General features: G+C 42.6%; 1 protein-coding gene across 7 annotated transcripts in view; it reads left to right on the plus strand.

The window, feature by feature from the left end:
- FHOD3 (formin homology 2 domain containing 3) overlaps positions 1 to 20,769 on the plus strand; it is a 309,726-nt gene that overhangs the window by 260,380 nt on the left and 28,577 nt on the right. For all 7 annotated transcript variants that reach the window (XM_089532343.1, XM_089532344.1, XM_089532349.1 and 4 more), the window contains 3 exons: positions 1,275 to 1,436; positions 13,702 to 13,892; positions 15,104 to 15,296. In XM_089532343.1, the coding sequence (XP_089388469.1) occupies positions 1,275 to 1,436; positions 13,702 to 13,892; positions 15,104 to 15,296 (546 nt within the window). The remainder of the gene's footprint in view (positions 1 to 1,274; positions 1,437 to 13,701; positions 13,893 to 15,103; positions 15,297 to 20,769) is intronic.

Genomic DNA, 20,769 nt, shown 5'->3' on the forward strand with positions numbered 1-20,769 from the left:
AAGACCCAGCCCTGAGATCTTGTGTCAAGGCAAATTAGGTAAATCTCCTCATTCTCCTAGGCGCTGTTTTCCTGAGCAACTCCTGACAGCCATATAGTGGTTGGCTTATTGGCAGTAGGAGCTGTCAATTGTCCAGTTACGTTTTGATTACTGGATGCATAATGTCAGTGTCATCCTGCAGAACTTCCAGGAAAGGCCCATGAGATCCTACAGGATTCCTGTGTCATGGTGCATTAGCTTGTCAGAACACAGGCAGACTTGGCTATCCCCACCGCCCCCTGGCCAGGAAAACAGTGAGTCTCTGGAGGGAATACCTTTATGTGTTCTGTGCAGAGCTGACTTTGAAGAATGTTCAGAAACTTCAGTTGGTACAAAGAGCTGCAGCCAGATTGTTAAGTAAAACTGGCCACAGGGACCACACATTTTCTTTGTTGTTACAGCTCCACTGGCTGACAGTGTTTCCAGGCACGAATCAAAGTGCTGGTGATAGTCTATAATGTCTTATATGAGTCAGGTCCAAATTTTTCTCAAGGACCATATTTCCAGCATGAGTTTGCTCATGTCTTCAGATCTTCGGGGGAAGCCCTTCTGTCTGTCCCACCACCCTTAAAGGTACATCTGATGGGAACACAGGAGGGAACCTTCTTAGCCTCGGAGGTAGAGAAGAACTGCTGGCCCTCATCCCCTTCCTCTCCACCACTCCCTTCTCTTTTTGTGTTGTGTCTTTTTAGGTTGTAAGCCTGAGGGCAGGGAACCGCCTAATTAAAAGATTGTATGTACAGCGCTGTGTAAATTTACAGCGCTTTATAAATAAAAGATAATAATAATAATAATAATAATAATAATAATAATAATAATGGCTGCTTCCAGGTACTTCAACTCCCTCCCTAGAGTAGTTATTCTAGCACTCTCCTTGCTATCCTTTCAAAGGCAGGTAAATATCTTTTTGTTTTGGCAGGTCTTCAGCAGCTGACTGCTCGAGGAGAAAGAGCTTTTCATGTGCTCTGTTTATGTTTGTTTTTCTTTTTTGTTGTTCTTTTTAGTGGTTATACTTTCAATTGCTTTTAATTTTATTAATAGTTTACATTGGTAAGTTTTGAATGGTGTAAAATATTAGCTGTATCTGAATTTTTTGGGGGGCAAAGTGTTCAGACAGCTTCTTTTTATGTCCTTTCCTTTTTTAACATTTGGGAGTCACTGAGAAGAAACATAAGGATGACACATCAAATGGTATGTCTTACGTTATTTGTGTTTCTCTTCTTTCCTCCACACAGGCCAAAGCTTTTGAACTGAGCTACCTCGAGAAGGTTCCAGAAGTCAAGGATACAGTGCACAAGCAGTCTCTTCTACATCATGTCTGCACAATAGTGGTGGAAAAGTTTCCAGACAGCACAGACCTTTATTCTGAGATTGGGGCCATTACCCGATCAGCAAAGGTATATCTGTTGTGTAGATATTTTTTTTAATGTCAGAGAAAGAATCTTTGTCACTCCCTTTATGGAACAAACCTGGTTTAAGTACAACATTCAAGTTTTGTTTTCCTACCAGTTTTAGCTATTTGGATATCATGTCATTAGAAGTAATTGGATTTTCCTTCCTCTGGTTTGTAATTTGAAATTTTTGTGGTATTGATTTTTTTTTTCTTTGCTTTTTAGTCAGAAGGTTTTCTAAACAATGTTTCTAATGAGTAGCTATTAATATCTACAGCTAATGTAGTATTTTCTAGAGCTTTACTAGAGGCATAATGGAATTAGTTGTATAAGAGAGATGCTATCCAGAAAGCAGTGTCATCTTGCATATGGTTGTTATTTTTATTGTACCAAGTATAAGACTGATATCCTCTGGAAATCAAAATTCACAAAAGTGTCATACTTTTATTGGCCAACTGAAATGCAAAAAATACATAATGCAAGCTTTCAGAGTTTCACTGGCTTCTTCTGGCAGTGGTGTTCAGAGTTATACAAGAGAAGAAAAGTGGCAATGGTAGAATTAGAGGCCTATATTTTGTCTTAGATGTTTTTCTCTTGTCAGTTAAAATAGCAGTGATTCCCAAACCAGGGAGGTGGAAGGATTGGAGGGTGAAGGAAAGAAGGGCAGCAGGGGGGATGAGGGAAAGGGGGGGCAGCAGGGAGCTCCTGCTCTTCACCTGGCCCCACACAAGCTAACTTCCTTAGCTGTGTCTTTTGCTAATAGTGGTGATATCAGTTAGGAAACTCTTGTGAGGCTTGGACTCAGGGCATCGCTTCTGTGGCTTGGAGCATCACCATTTTGTGACAGACTGACTGAGCAAGGAGTTAGATCACATAACAGTGAGGGAGAAGCAACAGCAAAAAGGAGCTTTCAAATTTGGGACACTGCTTAATCTTGTGAGCTTTGCCAGGACTTGGCTAGCAGGTTGGAGCTATGCTCATGCTCATGCTTTCTCCTGGCGGCGCAGTGGTTAAATGCCTGTACTGCAGCCACTGACTCACAAACCATAAGGTTGCCAGTTCAGTCACAGCTAAGGGGGCTAAAGCTCAGCTCAGGCTTGCATCCTTCCAAGGTTGCTAAAATGAGTACCCAGATTGTTCGGAGCAATTAGCTTACAATTTGTAAACCGCGTAGGGAGTGCTTTAGTGCACTGATAAGTGGTATAGAAATGTACCTGCTATTGCTATTCTTTCATCAGACAGGTTGAGGAAGAAGTAGAAAAAGAAACAATGTGGGAAAGCATTCTGGGCAATAAGGGGGAGAAGTATCTGTGCTTGATTCTTCAAAAGAATCCTACAGCTTGGAGCAACTCCTGTAGTTAAAATATCTCCCTTTCCCTATCTACACCAGTCTCCAGTCCAGAGCATGTGGCTTCTCTAAACACCCTACACACACACCAGTTCGGCCCCTTTCTGTCCCAGCAAAGACGGAACTGAGAGTCCTTCCTTGTCAGAGAGATGTTTCTCCCTTTTCATCTAGTCACCTTAGGAGCAGTAACTGAGCAGCTGTCTGAGCTGTGACCAAGAAACCTCTTGCTTGCACTAGTCTTTGCCATAAGGCCAGCATGGTTGAAAGGCTTCTGAGTCATTGCCCAGCCAATTGCTTGGCTGTTGTTCCCAGGATAATCAGGTACAAAGGGAGCAGTGATCAAGCAGCTGGCTGAGTAGCCTCTCTCTTGCACTAGTCTTTGCCTCAAGGCAGGCATGGACAAGAGGCTGCTCAGTTGCTGCTCAGCCCGCTGCTTGTTTTATGCTCCCAGTATGACTGGGTGCAAAGGGATCAGCAACCAACATTTGTTGTTTTAAATTTGTTGTTTTAAATTTGCACTAGATCAATAGAACAAATTTACAGTTGATCAGTAGAACAATGTAGAGTAAATTTGCCTTAGAACAATATTAAGAAATGGACATGGTGGTGCTACAGTTGTTGCCCAAGAGGAAAAGGGTGGCAGCCCAACAAAGTTTGGGAACCACTGGACTAGTGGGATATCAATGCAGGCAGAGACCACTCCACTTCTTGGTCAAATGGGTACCAGGGAAAAGGGCAATAAAAGACAGGTAATAAAATTTCAATTCCACTAACAACAGAAAAGTAACTAACACTGTACCCCCTGTCACTTCAATAAAAAGTGCAGTCCACAGAAAACAAAACAAACAATGGGAAACGAGGTTCTGGAAAATGGCGTAGTGCCCTAATTTGATATTCTCAGAATGTAAGACAAACAAGGTCTGTCCACCAACATCAGCATTCAACCAATATTATAACACTGTACAGAAGTAGACATCTACCTGAAAGAGAGAAGTGTGTGCATAGGTAGAGTACAAGCATCTTCCATTCCTCCAATTGTTTTTTCTAATGTCACTATATGTTATCCACTTAGTGCCTATTAAATCCCATTTACAGTATGCCTCATATGGCAATAGCCACCCTGGCATTTTGAGGCTTAGTTTCTCTTCATAATTATTCTAAATTCTTGGTAATATTTTCCTTATAATATGATTTTAAAATTCTGCATTAGCTTTGACCTTTCCATACCATAAGAACACATGCCAACCCTTTTTCAGATCACGTTCTTCCAATCTAAAGCCCCTTTTATTATGCTGCATCAAAATATAATTTCATGTCTAGTAATCCTAGAGCCCATCTCTTTCCTTATGTCTGTTAATAATTTCCATTTGATTTTTGACTTTACCCAACCAAATAAATTTCAATATTTCTTTTTTACCATTTGGAAATACAGCATTTGAGAAAATAATTGGTATGGTTTGGGATAGGCACATTAATCTTGGTAAAACCTTCCTTTTAATAACCAATATTTTCTCCATTAATGAAAAATATATTTCTTTCCATATAATCAGATCTCTACTAATATCCTCCTATACTTTTACATCAATATTTTTAAATAATTGTTCAATTTGTTGACATTGTATTTATTCCCAAATATCTCATCATCTTAACATTTTTGAATCCAGTTTTCAACATATTTTTCATTCTCTAGCCTATCCATATTTATCATTAGAATCTTTTTTTTAATCAGTGTGTATTTTAAAACCTGCATATTTGCCATAATCTGGTTGTTGGTGGGTCTTAATGGGTCTTCCTTCATTGTAACTAAATTGTCATCAACTGCTTTAAGTTGCTGCACCCACGGGGCCAGGTACCCCATTTCAATGTTGGAAGTGGCAATCTCACTAGCCTCAACAGAGGAGTAAGGTAAGGGGTGTACAATGGTAGCAGGTCCATGGCGTGGGTACAGGTATATAAACACACACACCCAAGCACCTGCACAAAATCAGTATTTCTGCTTAAATTTTTAATAAAAATTATAAAACTATAAATAAAAGAGCTCTGCCTAACAACAGTCAGATAGGTACTCTATAGGTGATCTGAACCTCTCCACTTTTGGTCGTCATCCTATTCCTATGTAATATTCATTGCTAGTAAAGAAATCTGCAAGCTAGCCAAAATAGCGCTCCTGTATTTATTTTAAAATATCCTTTTTCAGTGCAAAACAAGTCACAAACACACCTCGCATTCAGTCACTGCCCTCTCTAGACTGCAGGACAGAGCAGAATGGTTTAGCTGATGTCAAAATTTCATAAACCAATAGAAGATTCTGCCAAGGAAAATTGACACTTGACGTAAGTTTTGAAATATGGAAAAATATTTCATAGAGGACTAAAAATAAACAGATAGTATGTTGCTTAATGGGGGAATACTACTAAAAGTGCTATATGGAATTTAGTACATGAGCAAAGATCAGCTAAGTTTCTGGCCCAGGCTGCTCATAAACCTTGACTTAGACAGACTTTGGGGATGAAAATGGGGATTGCAGAATCAAGATATATGAGAGACACGTCTCAAAAACAACAGTGAGTTCTTGAATTAAATAGATTGTAGGTTATATAGTTGCTGAGCAGCCATGATGAGAGAAAAATGATAGCTGTACTTTAAGTATCTTTTAATAGTGTAGCTGTGAAGGAGTAAAAAATAAAAAATAGACATGCAAGGATGTATGATAACTATGAGATAATTTTTTCTTGAATGTAACTCATGTAAACTTTAGAATCTTAAATTCATCCGAGAAATGTTCCCTTTTCAAATTCTATTTCAGTCTGTGCAGTTATGTATTCACATGCTGTCAGAATTTGTTAAGCTATGTTCATTCCTACCATGACTGGAAGATTTTTATTTGCAATTGTTCTACACATTTAAAAATCCGAAACTGCTTGCTCTTAGTAAGTTCTTGTCCCACTTCTCAGGGTAGCCACAAATCAAAGTGTCTGAAACTGGAAATAATCCAAGCTGCTTAATGGTACAGATTCCAAAAGCATGAGAAATCTTATTTAAGGAAAATTGGCATAAATAAACTATAAATATTTCATTGAGGGCTACGTTACAGTTTGGACTCCATGTGACCCATATATCTCTTCCAAAGAAGTTAAACAGAGGCTGAACCGTTTCCCCTGTGTATTTTTTCCTACTTGAACTTTAGTGAACATGAATTAAGAAAATTAAAGCGAGAGGAAGAGTAGCACGGTAGCTACATAAGATTTCTATGGGGCACTGCATTGGCACAGCCCAAGCTTCAGGGATGCAGCTGGGCTAGATAAGCCCTAGCCTCAAGGAATTATTACCTCCACTGCCAGGAGAAATGGGAGAGCATACTGCTGCGGCATAGTCCATGGGGGCAATTGATCCCCTAGTGGGAACTAGGCCCAAAGGCAATGATACCAAACTTGGGAGGGGGCTGGAGGGTATGGTTCTACAGAAGGAGAATAGAGAGTGAGGGTACTGCACCCCCTGCCTGCCTGCCCCCGTTTTGGTCCAACATGATTGATTGCTTTCCCCAGTTGGAAAAGGCAAAGAAATAGAGTGAAGAAGAAAAAAAGAAATATGCTTCTCTTGTTCATTTCTGCAAGAATAGTTGCCTTCCTGGTTTTTAAGTTGGATACCTAAAGCCAATATAGTATAGTGTTTTGAGCATTAGACTGTGACTTTGGAGACAAGTGTTCGAATCTCTATTTGGCCATTGAAACCTGTTGGATAATGTTGGGCAAGTCACACCTTGTCAGGCTCAGAGGAGGGCAAAGGCAAACCCACTCTGAACAAATCTTGCCAAAGAAAAAAAGCATTATAGATTTGCCTTAGAGTCACCATAAGTTGGAAATGATTTGAAGGCACACAACAGCAAGATTCAGAAACCACAAGTGAAAGGAAGCTGGAAGGAAATCTGATGCGTTTAATTTCCCCTCAAATTGCTTTCTCCAGTCTGTCATAATAGCCCCCCATTTAACAGTCCTTGTGTGAATAAGACCATAAAACTGGAGGAGAGGGAAAGATTTTAGACCAAGTATGCCAACACTGATAGAAAGGTTATCACCTTTATGGACTGTTTTTTTAAACTTCCTTAGAAAATGGAAAGTTGGACTTCATCAAGCAGGGACAAATCCATTCAGCTGTTTCCCATGAAAAGAGTTGACATTTTCCACAGTTCTCCCTGCTCTTTGTGCGCACAATTTCCATCTGGTTTAAACTGTTTGGAATCTATTCTGGCCAGCACTCCCTATGTAATTCCCACTGTAGATCATCCACTAAGACAACTATCTCCAAATGAGGCCATAAAACAAACTGGAAAAGACTGAGGTCCAAAACACACTGCAGAAATAATCCAGTTTAAGACTGTTTTAACCACCCTGGCTTAATGCCAGAGAATTCTGGGAACCATAGTTTTGTGAGATATTTAGCCGCTTCTGTCGGAGAGCTCTGGTGCCACAATAAACTACAATTCCCAGGATTCCCTAGCACTTAGCCATGGCAGTTAAAGTGGTCTCAAACTGGATTATTTCTGCAGTGTGTTTTGGACCTGAAATAATCACTTTCATCTCAGGACATTTAAATACCCTGTTTAAGACTAGAAAATTGGAGCAATTATCCATAAGGATGGACAAAGTTTTCTTCAACAGTGACCTAACAATTATCTCTTTCCGCTACCTTCAAGGGTATTACCACTGGTAGCCTTGACCTACTAGGACAGGCAATGGGTGAGCAAGCAGTGTGGTTTTGGTTGAAAATTGCTGGAACCTATATACCAAAATAGGATATAGAGAACTATGGGCACTAGTGGATGTAAACACTAGATCTGCTGCAAACTTGGAGACCAAGGGCCAGAGCAGGTGGGCAGGAAATAGAGGCTCCATCCTGTCTTATCTGAAAGTGAGTCAAACTGACCACACTGAGGGTGGCCCAAACATGCATGGGCGGTCTACATGGTACAGTATAAAGCCATGTGGTGCCATTTTTTTCACCTGCCCATCATCATCATCATCATCATCATCATCAAATAATAAAAGCTTTATTTTTACCCCACCTCTCTGTCAAAAAGACAATTGAGGTGGCTTACAGTTAAAAAGAAAACATACAATACCCCATATCCCAATTATTTCCTCCCTCCCCTAAAACATCAATTAAACGTTAGGCATTTAAAAATAAATAAATTAAAATAATAAGATGCAGATGTGACTGCAGAATACTCAGTGGGATGGTGGATTCAATTGGCTGGGTTTGCTATTCAGAAAAGGCCTGCTGGAAGAGATCCGTCTTGATAGCCTTTATAAAGCTGTCCAAGCTGGTGATATGACAGATCTCCTTCAGCAGGCTGTTCCATAATCTGAGAGCAGTTGAAGAAAAGCTCCTCTGGGAAGTTGTAGTCAGCCTGGTCATTATAGGTTGCAGTAGATTCTTCCCAGAGGACCTGAATGCGCAGGGTGGATTATATGGAAGGAAGTGATCCTGTAGTTAGGTTGGACCCAAGACATGTACGGCTTTAAAGGTTATTACCAACACCTGGTACTGCGCCCAGAATCTGATAGGCAGCCAGTGAAGCAAAAAGGTGTTATGTGGTCACTTCTAGTTCTCCCAGTGACCAGCCTGGCTGCCATATTTTGAACTAACTGACATTTCCGCATCATTTCAAAAACACACCACCAGCGAACTCCAGTTATTTCCCTCTTCCTGCATAGATGCCATTCCATTAGACACCTGCCCATATGATCGGCCACACAGTTACATGTGCAGTGCACTGCCTGTACAGTGCACCGGTGCTCCAGTGAGCCCAGTGGCAAAGCACAATCATAGAGGTCCCCCATAATGCCTCCTTCACCCCATATCCCCCATTGGACTGTTCGGTTTGTGTATGTTGTAATTACATGCATTGCATTATAGGTGATCGTATTTTTGCTTTACCGCACTCCCACACTAATGCTGGGCCATTTATATGCTAGTACAAAGATGCACATGTTCTGCCTTGAATCAGAGTATCCCAGGTTCTTTTTGCTCTGGGTTTAAGCCCAGAGCACAGTTTGGTTTTGCTTCTTAATCTCTTTAGCCTCGTGTATCATCTAAAACCCTCCGCTACCTTCAAAACGGACAGAAGTTGCTTTATTTTGCCCATGTGTTTCACCCCTTAGTCAAAGAGAATACAAGCAACTGTGAAAGTGTTTTGCAGATTGGTTACATTAAGCTATGAAAGGTTTCTCCCATCCATCCTTGAGAGTCCACTGTAATGGTACTTTCAGCACTTGAATTAGCTCCTGAGTCAACTATAACAGTACTTTCAACACTTGAATTTGCTCCTGAATAGATGTAGCATTTGTTTGCTACACTCACCATCACAGAGCAGCACTAAAATGTCTTATTCCAAGTTATCCTGCACTGCCATTCTAACCATCTTCCCAAACACTTCATCACCAGCACTTTCCTAGAGGGCTAATGGTAGATAATTCTAGAAGAAAACCCGTGTATTTAGACAGAGCTTTCAATTACTCTTTCTAAAAATCCTACTGTTAACATCTTAGTCCTGTGCCTGGAGTAGCCTCCTGAAAAAATGGCAAAGGAAAATGGCAAAAGGGATGTTCCACTCAGCTTTCCTACAGGTATTGTTGATTTAAAACAACAAACAAATAAACAGAAACATCAGGCAACTGTTTATGTGGCTCTCTAACCTCTATATTGGCTCTGAATTTCAGCAGAAATCAGATTGTTCCCAATGAGGTGCTGCTTGAAAAGCATCTATGCCAGTATTGGCCAGATGTTGTCTTTAAGCACATATACAATTGAGCAACTATGTCCTCATTTTCAAGATGAGTCAGGAGTTTGAAAGGATTTCATAGTTTCACATTATTTACTGTTTCCTTTCAGGCCAAGAAATGAATTGTATTTTAAAGCAAGGTAGGAAAAATCTCATCATCAGAATAGCAAGTGCAATAGGCCTTTATAAAAGAAAAGGAGGGGGGGGGGGGGAGAGAACTTGGTAATAAATTTTCCAAAGGCCTCATAATACTTGGTGTACTTTCTGGGACAGTACAAAATGGGTCAGGAATAATATACCAACACTTTTGGAACATCCCCATACATGTCTACTCACAAGTAAGTCACAATGAATTCAGTGAGGCTTATTCTCAGCTAACCAGCCTTAACCAGTCAGGTATTAACATCTTTTAAAACATGAAATTATCCTAATCTCTGGAATGCTGGAAAATGGCAGCTGTAGAATATCACAGAATGGGCATTTCTACCGAAGTTATATGTCTATCTGTATGGCTCTGAGAGCCATATAGACTTCAAGATTTTCTGCACACATCTGTATTTATAGAGAACTATGACAGATGCTGGAGTATTGGTTAATGCTTATTAGATTTTCCTCATAACACAGAATTACAAAGGTGACTTGAGAACAATCTATGATTAGGTTCATTGCTAAGCTTTCTGCAGAACAAACTATAATGCTTTAGCTATCGATTTTCTGCATCAGCAGGACCCTTTCCAACCTACAGATCTGATACCAGACTGGTATCGACTTCCCAGAGGACATTTTCTGTTGCTGCTCCAAAAGTCTGGAATGACCTGCAAGAGGAGGTCATATAACATCTTTGGAGGCCTTTAAAAAAGCAATAAAAATAGACCTCTTCCGGCAGGCCTTCCCAAATTGACCTCCACTGAATGTTTGCTCTCCAGTTGGGAATTATTGTTTTTAATGCTATTTTAAGGTGGGAGGGACATAGAGAATTGGATTTTATATGCTTTGCTTTGTTTTTTACTTGTGATTTGCTATGTTCTATTTTTATTGTTCTTGTGTTTGTTGTTACCCGCCTCGATCCAAAACAGGGAGAGGCGGGATACAGATTATTATTATTATTATTATTATTATTATTTACTGTGAAAGGAAGTTAGGGGGAATGACAGGTGAAGGTCTAGAGGAGGGAGCATATGAGCAGCCAGTTCACTTCCAAACTTTCAATTCTTGCAGAAACTGAGAATATTATAAATACAGCACCCTCCATTGAGTATTGTTATAAAAGATTAATGACCCCATATCCTAAATATGCATTCCTTTTGCCTTTTTCTTCTTTTTTGGTAGCACTGCTATATTTATACTGAAATAATCTTCTCTAGGTCCTCCTTTGTCTCTCCTGTCCACAAATCTTACCTAGTTCATTTCACTGGTTTGTAGCATTAGCACCTGTAAGTACCATATATACTTGACTATAAGTCAACCTCATGTATAAATTGAGGGCAAGTTTTAGGACCAAAATTATGGATTTTGAAATGACTCGTGGATAAGTTGAGAGTAAGGCTTAGGATCTGAAGGATGAAGCAAGGGAAGACAATGCCAAAGAACTTACAAAATTGCAGGAGGCATAACTGTGTTAATACTGAAGGATGGATGGATGAAAGAGTAGAGAGAGCTCAATGCTTCCAGGAGAGATTACACTCATGCATTTCACTAGGGGATGGTTTCTATTTTTATGAGAGTTAAGGTACAGATTTTATGAGAGTACTTACATTGACCTATGGATAAGTAAACACAGATTTTGGGGATCAATTTTTTGACTAAAATTTCTAGACTTATGCATGAGTATATACCGTAATATTGTTCTTATCAGTTCCTTTTCTACACAAAGAGAGATATTTGGATTTGTCCATTTCTAGTGGTTTACAGAAAATGGTCTTAATGTACTTCAAATCTGTGTTCTGTGTTATTATATAATGACAAAACCATGGTGGCTCTCCTGTTTCTACCAAGTTCTTAGTAAAATCATACAGAGATCCCTGTTTTTAACAACATAAACCAGGCTATAAGGTTCTTCTGTTTAAGCACCTTTTATGGTTAATGAACATGAGAGTCCTCATCTTGTTTAGTTTATTAAGGAATGTATTGGCTGCCTTCACATTGAGCTTTACTTGAAGCAATGAAAACTTGTTGATATAAGGCTTTCAAAGTTCTAAAGGTATCTTGTTTCACATATATGCATTCACTTATTCAAAAGGAGGTATAAGGATTTTGCTCAGTAAATAAAACTTTAGTAGAATAATTATGGTACTTTGGTTAATGATTTTGCTAAGTTGATGTTCACCTAGCTCCATTTTCACATTTCTCCTCATTTGACTGTATTACAAACTGAGCCCATTTTACCCAACATTTCTTGGCTTCAAATTGTAATCCGAGCAACTATAAAGTCTCCTTTCTTCTTTGCTGTCCCATGTCAGAGCTTCAGATGGTGTTTTTAAAAAGGAACTAATTACTTTAGATGTTATTCTGATCTAACTTGTTGTTAACAGTATCACTGCTGTTAATACTGTGCCATTGGAAAATACAGATTAATACTTTCTGGCTTCTCCCCCTCCTTACTTCACATGGACAATTCAGATATTACAGTATAGACATTCTGGGGAAAATGCAGATGTCACCCATGTCATCCTTTTCCTCATTCATTTGGCCAGGCAGAGCCAACACACTCAAAGAGGAATGAATAACACAGAGATAACACATTCCTTTTGAGAGCAGGAATTTCCATAGAAGTTTCATCAATGGTATCCATGGCTATTATAGACCCAAAAAAAAAAAGTAACTGCTCATTTCTACAAGAAATAAATAATTACCAAAGTTATTCATTAGAAAAATGAATTACTTCTTAGCTGTGCCTGGAATGCCGTGTCAGCAGTATTTCAGACCCTTGGGAGCCTAGGAAATGCAATTTTCCCAAGGCTGTTATGTCCTTACTATGGATGCCAGGCGCATACACAGAAAGAAATAGAAAGGGGGGCCTGGACACCTGTAGCCCCATGTGTGTGCGCTATGTGACTTCAGGTCATTTCCGACCCTAAGGCAAAACCTATCATGGGGTTTTCTAGGCAAGATTTGTTCAGAGGAAGTTTGCCATTGCCTTCCCCTGAGGCTGAGAGCATGTGATTTGGCCAGAATCACCCAGTGGGTTTCATGGCAGAGCGGGAATTGAATCCTGGTCTCCAGAGTCATCGTCCAACACTCAAACCACTACACCACACTGGCTCACTGTGCTGCCAGCTAATTCTTCCAATTCAAAATATATTTCTTTATTTTGAAAAACCTGGCAGACTTGCTCACAAGCCAGTGAAGCTTCCAGCTAATTACAAACAAGTAACCAGAACAAAGAAAGAAACATCAAACTCAGGAGTCTTATCACAACAGAAGGAACTTTGGGGCTGAGAACTGTACTCTCAAATAGGGATATAATTCTTTGTTAAATTTCTTCTCAAAATAAGCAGTGAATAATTTTTGCAATTTCCTTCCCACTGCAAGAAAGTCTTTTAAAAACCGCAGTTTTCTGACATTAGGAAGCTTGACTCCCACTTCAAGAAAGTTTTCAAAAACCACAAAAAGTTTTCACAATTCAAAAAATTTTCACAATTCAAAAAGTTTTCACAATTCAGGATTTCTTCTGTGCAAAATTCACTCATGGATGTTTACACTGAAACTGCATATTCTGCACAGAAAATATTTCTATGTAGAAATACCATTTTCTGTGCAGAAAGGGCAGTTTTCTGCACATAACAACCATGTAGAAATTTTGTGTAGAATAAGTCCGACATTACAAAAATTATTTTTGTCCAGATTCCTCTTAACTCTCAAAAACATGTTTTTTAACAATTTTTTAAATTTTTTCAAATATTCTTTCCATTCCTACTCTCAAATGTTTACTCATTGTTCTTCATCCACTGATGTTGATGTACATATTGCAATCACAAAATAAATTTATTTAATCCCAGTAATATATAGCTGAGGAGCTAGTAGCCTTCTTTTCTTACAAGGTAAGTAATAGAATTTGTATGGAATTTCTTAGACTGCACAGGCAATTTATTACAGAATATGTGTCATGTTAACCATTCTCTGTTTTCCCATCTTCTTTTCAGGTTGACTTTGAACAACTTCAGGACAATTTGTGTCAAATGGAGAAACGATGCAAAGCATCATGGGATCACCTGAAGGCCATAGCAAAGTATGAAATGAAATCAGCATTAAAGCAAAAAATGTCTGAATTCCTTAAGGACTGTGCAGAAAGAATAATAATATTAAAGATTGTCCATAGAAGAATAATTAACAGGTAGGTTACCAAACATACTGTCATTAGTGTGTTGTTAAAGCATCTCTACTAACATTCTGTTGTTTCAAGACATTCAGATGGATTTTTCAATTAATTTTACTGCTAGTAGAATGAATCTCACCTTTGGAATAAATTGATATCTGGACTTGAAAAACTAAACTATTTCATCCAAAAAATTTTAAAAAAAATATTGTAATTATTCCAACTCCAATAAATTCATTGTTTTGGCTGCTTTTAGGGTAAAATTCTCTCAAGGCATCTTCCTTAAAAACTCTGCCATACAATATGCACTGCACATTATCATTTAAAAAATATACAGATGCACGGTTTATTAGAAAGAAGTAGTTAAACAATAATATAGTGCATTTACAGACAGTAACAACCCAGAATTGTAATATTATAGTGTGAAACACTTTAAAACCATTTCGTCATCATTTGAATAAGCAGTGTCATGATAGCTTTTCTTAAGAGACACATTTACTAACTTGCAATAAGGAGTCTTTAAAGCTTACCTAAAGGCCTAAATTAGTAAATGCACAAATACCAGTCAGAACAGCATTTACCATGGACCACTATCAAGTAGGTCCCATTGCTGATGCTTGCCAATCCAAATTCACAGTCCTGGATTTTATTACAGTACTTCTTAAATCCTGGATTTTATTACTTCCTTTGTTAATAGAATTTTTTTTGTTCTCATGGTTTGTCTGTAAATTATTTTTCTTTTCTAGACTTTTCTAAAGATCTTTGAAGTTGGACTAGTTCATTCAAACAGGGAATTTAAATATAATAACTATATTATTCAGTATTCACTATCCAAACATGATGTATTTCATTCATTACTCTATTAATGGTAAAACATGATTTCATTAAATATTCTACCTTGTACGCAACAATGTGTGAAAGTACAATTAGATGACGTTATTAAAGAGTTTTCTTTTGTTGGCATCCTGTTTTTAATTATAAGCTCCGGAAATAATGGTTAAAAGCATCTTTGAGGAAACAGGACATAGAAAGCCTTTTATGAGTTCACAGTTACAAAATAGATTGTTCAGTTTATCCTTCCCTGACCAATTCTGTCCTATTGAAAAACGTACAGCTTGCATTTTCTATAGACCGGGTAAAAATGTTTTCCTAATACAAATCATGTTGTATTCTCTAAAAATACCCAGATTGCAAGAGTTTCAGATAACTAACTTATTCTGCTTTTCTAGGTTCCACGCTTTCTTGTTATTTATGGGTTATCCTCCTTATGCAATACGTGAAGTCAACATCAATAAGTTCTGCAAAATTATTAGTGAATTTGCTCTGGAGTATCGCACCACCAGGGAACGGGTTTTGCAGCAGAAGCAGAAGCGAGCCAACCACAGAGAAAGAAACAAAACTAGAGGGAAAATGATCACAGATGTAAGTGGCAAAGTATATTTCACAGATCTAAAATAGAAAATGGGGGGGGGGGGGCATAGGTTAACAACAGAGTTCAACTATTCCAACTGGCAATTATTTTTCAGCAATTTCGATGTAAGAATGGAAGCCTATGCTGTAAAGCAGGTCTTCTTCAAGGAAAAGGACCTAAAGTAGCTTCTTTGGCTTCAGTGAAGCTATTTTGGAATTAAGGTTGTATAAGATCCTCTCTCTGGATCAGTACCCAGTCCAAGTGCAGTGTGCATGGTTGATATGGTTGGATGTTCATAGCTAGCTGTATCAAGGCATGAGACCACGAGTTCTCTCTCCAACAGTCCCTCACCTCTGTCATCCATACTTGTTTTTTCCTTCTCACTGGGCTTAACCATGGTTAAGTGTACATTGATAATACTGATATTAAATGTAGTTAATGCTATCTGGAGTTTGCAGGCTATACTAAAATCTGTATTTTTAAAATATTAAATGTAGTTAATGCTAACTGGAGTTTGCTAACTAGATTAAAACATGTATTTTTTTTCAAATCCTGGCTAAGGGGGAGCTGTAGTTAGCATCACCTGCAGTTCATTGTAATATTTGTGCTGATGTAACAACACTTAGTCATGGTGAAAACCAGCTAGGGAAGGACAGGTTGCTTACCTGTAACAGTATTTCTTCGAGTGGTCATCTGCGAATATATACAAATGGGTTTTACTGCGCCTGCGCAGTGCTGCTCGGAACCTTCTGGAATCACTGGGCAAAGTTTACTTTGCAACATATAGAAACTTTTTGGCGGTAACTCCGCCCACCCGTTATAAGGCCCCTGCCTTCCCGCTCTTTCCCCAGTTCCGCAATTTTTCCGCCAAGCAGGCGATGGAAAGAGCCAATAAGAGCAGGACACTGAGGGGATGGACGGGTGGGATTTGTATGTATTCGCAGATGACCACTCGAAGAAATACTGTTACAGGTAAGCAACCTGTCCTTCTTCTTTGTGGTCTCTGCGAATCATACAAATGGGTTTAGACTGACAAGCTTAGGTAAGCGGCGGAGGGAGTGTCCTGAGACCAAAGCTATGGTAAACCAAAGGCATATTTATTGGAACAATAAACACCTTGAACCATAAAAGAGTCAGCCTTTTTGTTGATGCACAGACCAAACATAGCAATAACATTGCTAAACCTGAGAAGGGAACAAGAGGTCGTGCAAGACCAGTCCCATTGAAATTGTGCAAAACAACATTCAACAGAATGTAAAACAGTGAGAGACATTATGTACATAAATGTTGAAACACAAACCATCAGTAGTGCAATCAATGCAACCCTGAAACCAACACAGCCCTCCCGAAAGCTGTGTCTCGGATGGCTCTGGTGTCCAACCTATAGTGCTTTATAAAAGTCAATGGCTGGGACCAGACAGCAGCCTTGCAGACATCCTCCAAGGGAATCCCCGACAGGAATGCAGAGGATGCTGACATTGCCCTTGTAGAATGGGACCGAACCCTGCCAGGGAGAGGTTTGCCCAACAGTTCATAGCAGAGGTGGATGGTACCGGCCACCCATTTGGAAAACCTCTGCGCAGACACAGGCAACCCCTTCTTCGGCTCCGAGTAGCATTGGAAAAGTCTTTCAGACCGACTGGAGGCAGCAGTTCTGTCCAGGTAAAACGCCAGCGCTCTCCTGACATCAAGAGAGTGCAGGCTTCGCTCTGCATCCGAGGTCAGATTGGATGCGAGAGTAGGCAACACAATGTCCTGGCACATGTGGAAAGAAGACACAACCTTGGGCAAGAAAGTAATGTCTGTCCGAAGGACCACCTTGTCCTTGTGAAACCTCAGGAAGGGCTGGTCCCTCCGCAAGGCACAGAGTTCGCCCGCACGGCGGGCAGAGGTGATGGCCACAAGAAAGGCGGTTTTCCAAGTCAGTAGTCTCAAGTCCGCCGTGGCCATCGGTTCAAAGGGCTTGGACTGGAGTGCGGACAGTACCGCCTCCAAGCTCCAAGCCGGTGCTGGTACCGACACAGGAGGATATAAGTTGGCACATCCCTTAAGGAACCCCTTCACCAAGGGATCCCTGAAAAAGGAAACCCTCCCCCCGAAATGGTACTTAGCACAAATGGCAGACAAATAGCACTTAATGGATGCGAGGCACAGCCCCTCATCCAAAAGCGCCATCAAAAACTCCAGCACCACTGGAGTGGACACTTGAGCAGGAGACAAGCCCTTTCGATCAAGGAAGACGCTAAACCTCCTCCATTTCAGGGCATAGGACCACTGGGTGGAAGGTTTCCTTGCAGCCAGGATCACCTTTTTCACCGCCTCCGGCAGGGCAGTCAGGGCCGTATCCTCCAGGCCACCAGCAGTAGGCTCTCGATGTCTGGATGGAGAATCCGTCCGTCCTGGATCGACAGCAGGTCCGGGCGAGGATCGAGGCGAAGGAAGCATCTCTTGGAGAGGTGGAGAAGGGATGCGAACCAAGGTTGTCTCGGCCACCATGGCGTGATCAGGATCGCATGCGACCGGTCCGTTGTCATCTTGGACACCACCCTGATGATGAGAGGGAACAGAGGGAAGGCGTAGAGGAGCTCTCCCATCCAGAGGAAAGCGAACGCGTCTCCAAGGGATCCGTCCATTCGCTTCCTGGAGCAGAACTGGGGACAGTGGCTGTTCCACCTGGTCGCGAAGAGGTCGATCTGGGGATTTCCCCACCGGTCGAAGAGGTTGCTGACTGTCTCGGAGTGAAGCCTCCACTCGTGGCACACCGAGGGGGATCTGCTGAGGCGATCCGCCAGCTCGTTGTCCTCTCCGGGAAGATGAATCGCCTGGAGGAGGACACGTCTCTGGATGCACCAGTCCCAGATGCGGAGAGTGAGGTCGAGCAGGGTCCTGGACTTGGTGCCCCCCTGTTTGTTGATGTAGTACATCACGGTGGTGTTGTCTGTCCTCAAGAGGACCACCTTGTCTGTGACAACGGATTCGAATGACCTCAGTGCCCTTTCTACTGCCAGCATTTCCAGAGCGTTGATGTGGAGAAGCTTGTCCTGGGCAGACCACCTGTCCTTGACGACTAGGTCGAGCAGGTGGGCGCCCCATCCCTCCAGGGATGCATCTGTTGTCAGAGTCAGTTGGGGCTGAGGCTGATGAAAGGGCATTCCGATGCACACGTTGCGGCAGTCCAACCACCATCTGAGGGAAGTGGCTACAGGTCTCGGTACTGTGAGCCACTTGGACGGAAGGTCTTCCATCAGGGAGAAGGCCGAGAGGAACCAGGACTATAGAGGTCGAAGGTGGAGTCTTGACCATGGTGTGACGAACGTCGTCAATGCCATGTGGCCCAGGGCGACTTGAACATCCCTGGCCCTCACCCTTCTGTGAGAGATGCAGGGCCTGATCGAAGCCGTCAGTGCCTGGAAACGATCCGGAGGGAGAGATGCGGAGCATGTTTCGGAGTCGAGGATGGCCCTGATGAACTTGGCCTGTCTGGACGGTGTGAAGTGGGACTTTTCCCGGTTGATGACCAGACCAAGGGAGTCTAAAAGGTGTAAGGCGAATGAGAGTGCCTCCTGCAGTTCTCTCTGGGATTCGGCAGTGAACAGCCAGTCGTCCAGGTACGGGAAGACCATGAACCCTCTTTGGTGGAGGTACGCCACCACCGGTGCCATGCACTTCGTGAAGACTCTCGGTGCCGTGGCAAGGCCGAAGGGGAGGACGTTGTAGTGATACGCGGCGGAGCCCACAGCGAAGGCGAGGAATCTTCGGTGAGACTCCCGGATCCCGATGTGGAAGTAGGCATCCTTCAGGTCGACGGTCGCAAACCACAGGCCCTGATGGAGCAGAGGTAGAATGGAGGCCAAGGTTACCATTCGAAAACGATGGTATTCGAGGAACAGGTTCAATTGTCTGAAGTCCAGGATGGGCCTGATGCCACCATCCGCCTTCGGTACCGTGAAGTACCTGGAGAAAAAGGCCCTAGAACATTGGTCGGGCGGTAGAGGGGAGATTGCCCCTTTTTTCAGCAAAGTGCGCACTTCGTCGAGAAGGGTGTCCGAGGGGAGAGTGGACATAAAGGCTCCGGTTGGGGGGAGCTCTTGGAACTCGAGGGCATAACCCCTACAGACGATGCTGAGAACCCACGAGTCCGATGTTATTGAGGCCCAGGTATTAACAAAGGGCCTCAGGATGTCCAAAAAGAAAAGGGACGGAGGGGAAACGGAGTGCACTGCCTCCCTTCAGGCTCTCTTCTTCCCCTGGTCGGTGTCCTGCCGGCGGGACTTGCGGTACCGAGGCGGGAAATTACGACGGCCAGAGGAGGAGGAAGACTGCGAGGGGTAACGACGCCTCTGTGAACCCTGCTGCTGGGGCTGTCGGTCCTAAGGGAAGGTACCCTGGGACTGACCTTGCGGTGGCCAAGGACGGTGCCTCCTCCTGAAGGGCGAGATGGAGGTCGACGACATCCCGTGCTTTTTTGCTGCCGCCTTCATTCTGAACTTGCGGTTCAGACGCTCGTCAGTGTCGGCATGGAAGAGACCGGTACCGTCCAGGGGCATGTCCTCAATTGCCAATTTGACGTTGGCGTTGAGGTCCGACCCCCTCAGCCAAGCATGTCGGCGCAGAGCCAGCGATGCTGCCATGCCTCGACCCGCGCAGTCGGTGACGTTCCTGGAGGCGGTGATGATCCAGCTCCCGATCGAGTGGGCCTCATCGCGGATCTCCACCAAGCGGCATTGGACCTCATCTGGGACGTCAGGGATGATGGGTGAAATCCCCTCCATCAAAGCCTGAATGTAGGCCCCCATACAGGCGTTGTAGTTTATGGCCTTAACGATGAGGGCAGCTGATGAGTAAGCCTTTTTAGCTAGGCCATCAATCTTCTTGGCCTCTCGATCTGCCGGGGACGTCGCTTGCATGGGCACAAAGGTCTGCTGTGCCCCCTCCACAATCGCCGAGTTTTGCTTGGGGTGGTCGGCCAACCACGAACAGCCTGGCGGGGAGATCCGATATAGCATCTCAACCTTCCTGGAGGATGCGGCGAGCGAAGTCGGGGCATCCCATGACCTCTGAACGATGGACTGCAGAGAAGGCAACATCGGGATGCAGGGAGGCGTGGGGACACGACCGAGGACCCGTCGCTCCACAGGATCGCGAGCTTCCTCCTCAGGAGGGGAAAGCTCGATGTCCAGGGTTCGGCACATCTTAATGATGTGCTCGCTGAAGGAGCGGACATCATCGGTTGGAGATGAAGAGCCCGGGTGATGCATGGCTTGGGGTGAGGGCGGTTCGGATGGGTCGTCTTCCCCTTCCGACGGTTCCCGCGATGGAGGCAAGGGATCTTGGTCGGAATCGGAGTCAGACGTCAGGGGAATGTCTGCGACCTCGGCTCGGGATGGAGTGCGGGCTGGGATCCGAGGGATCATTGGCTCAGGAGACAGGTGGCGAGGTACCGAAGTCGACGCCACAGCATGGGAAGATGGTGGTTTATCTGTC

This window comes from Sceloporus occidentalis, unplaced genomic scaffold, assembly GCF_023333645.1.
Source record: "Sceloporus occidentalis isolate IW3139 unplaced genomic scaffold, rSceOcc1.0.p SCAF_7, whole genome shotgun sequence".
Taxonomy (NCBI): domain Eukaryota; kingdom Metazoa; phylum Chordata; class Lepidosauria; order Squamata; family Phrynosomatidae; genus Sceloporus; species Sceloporus occidentalis.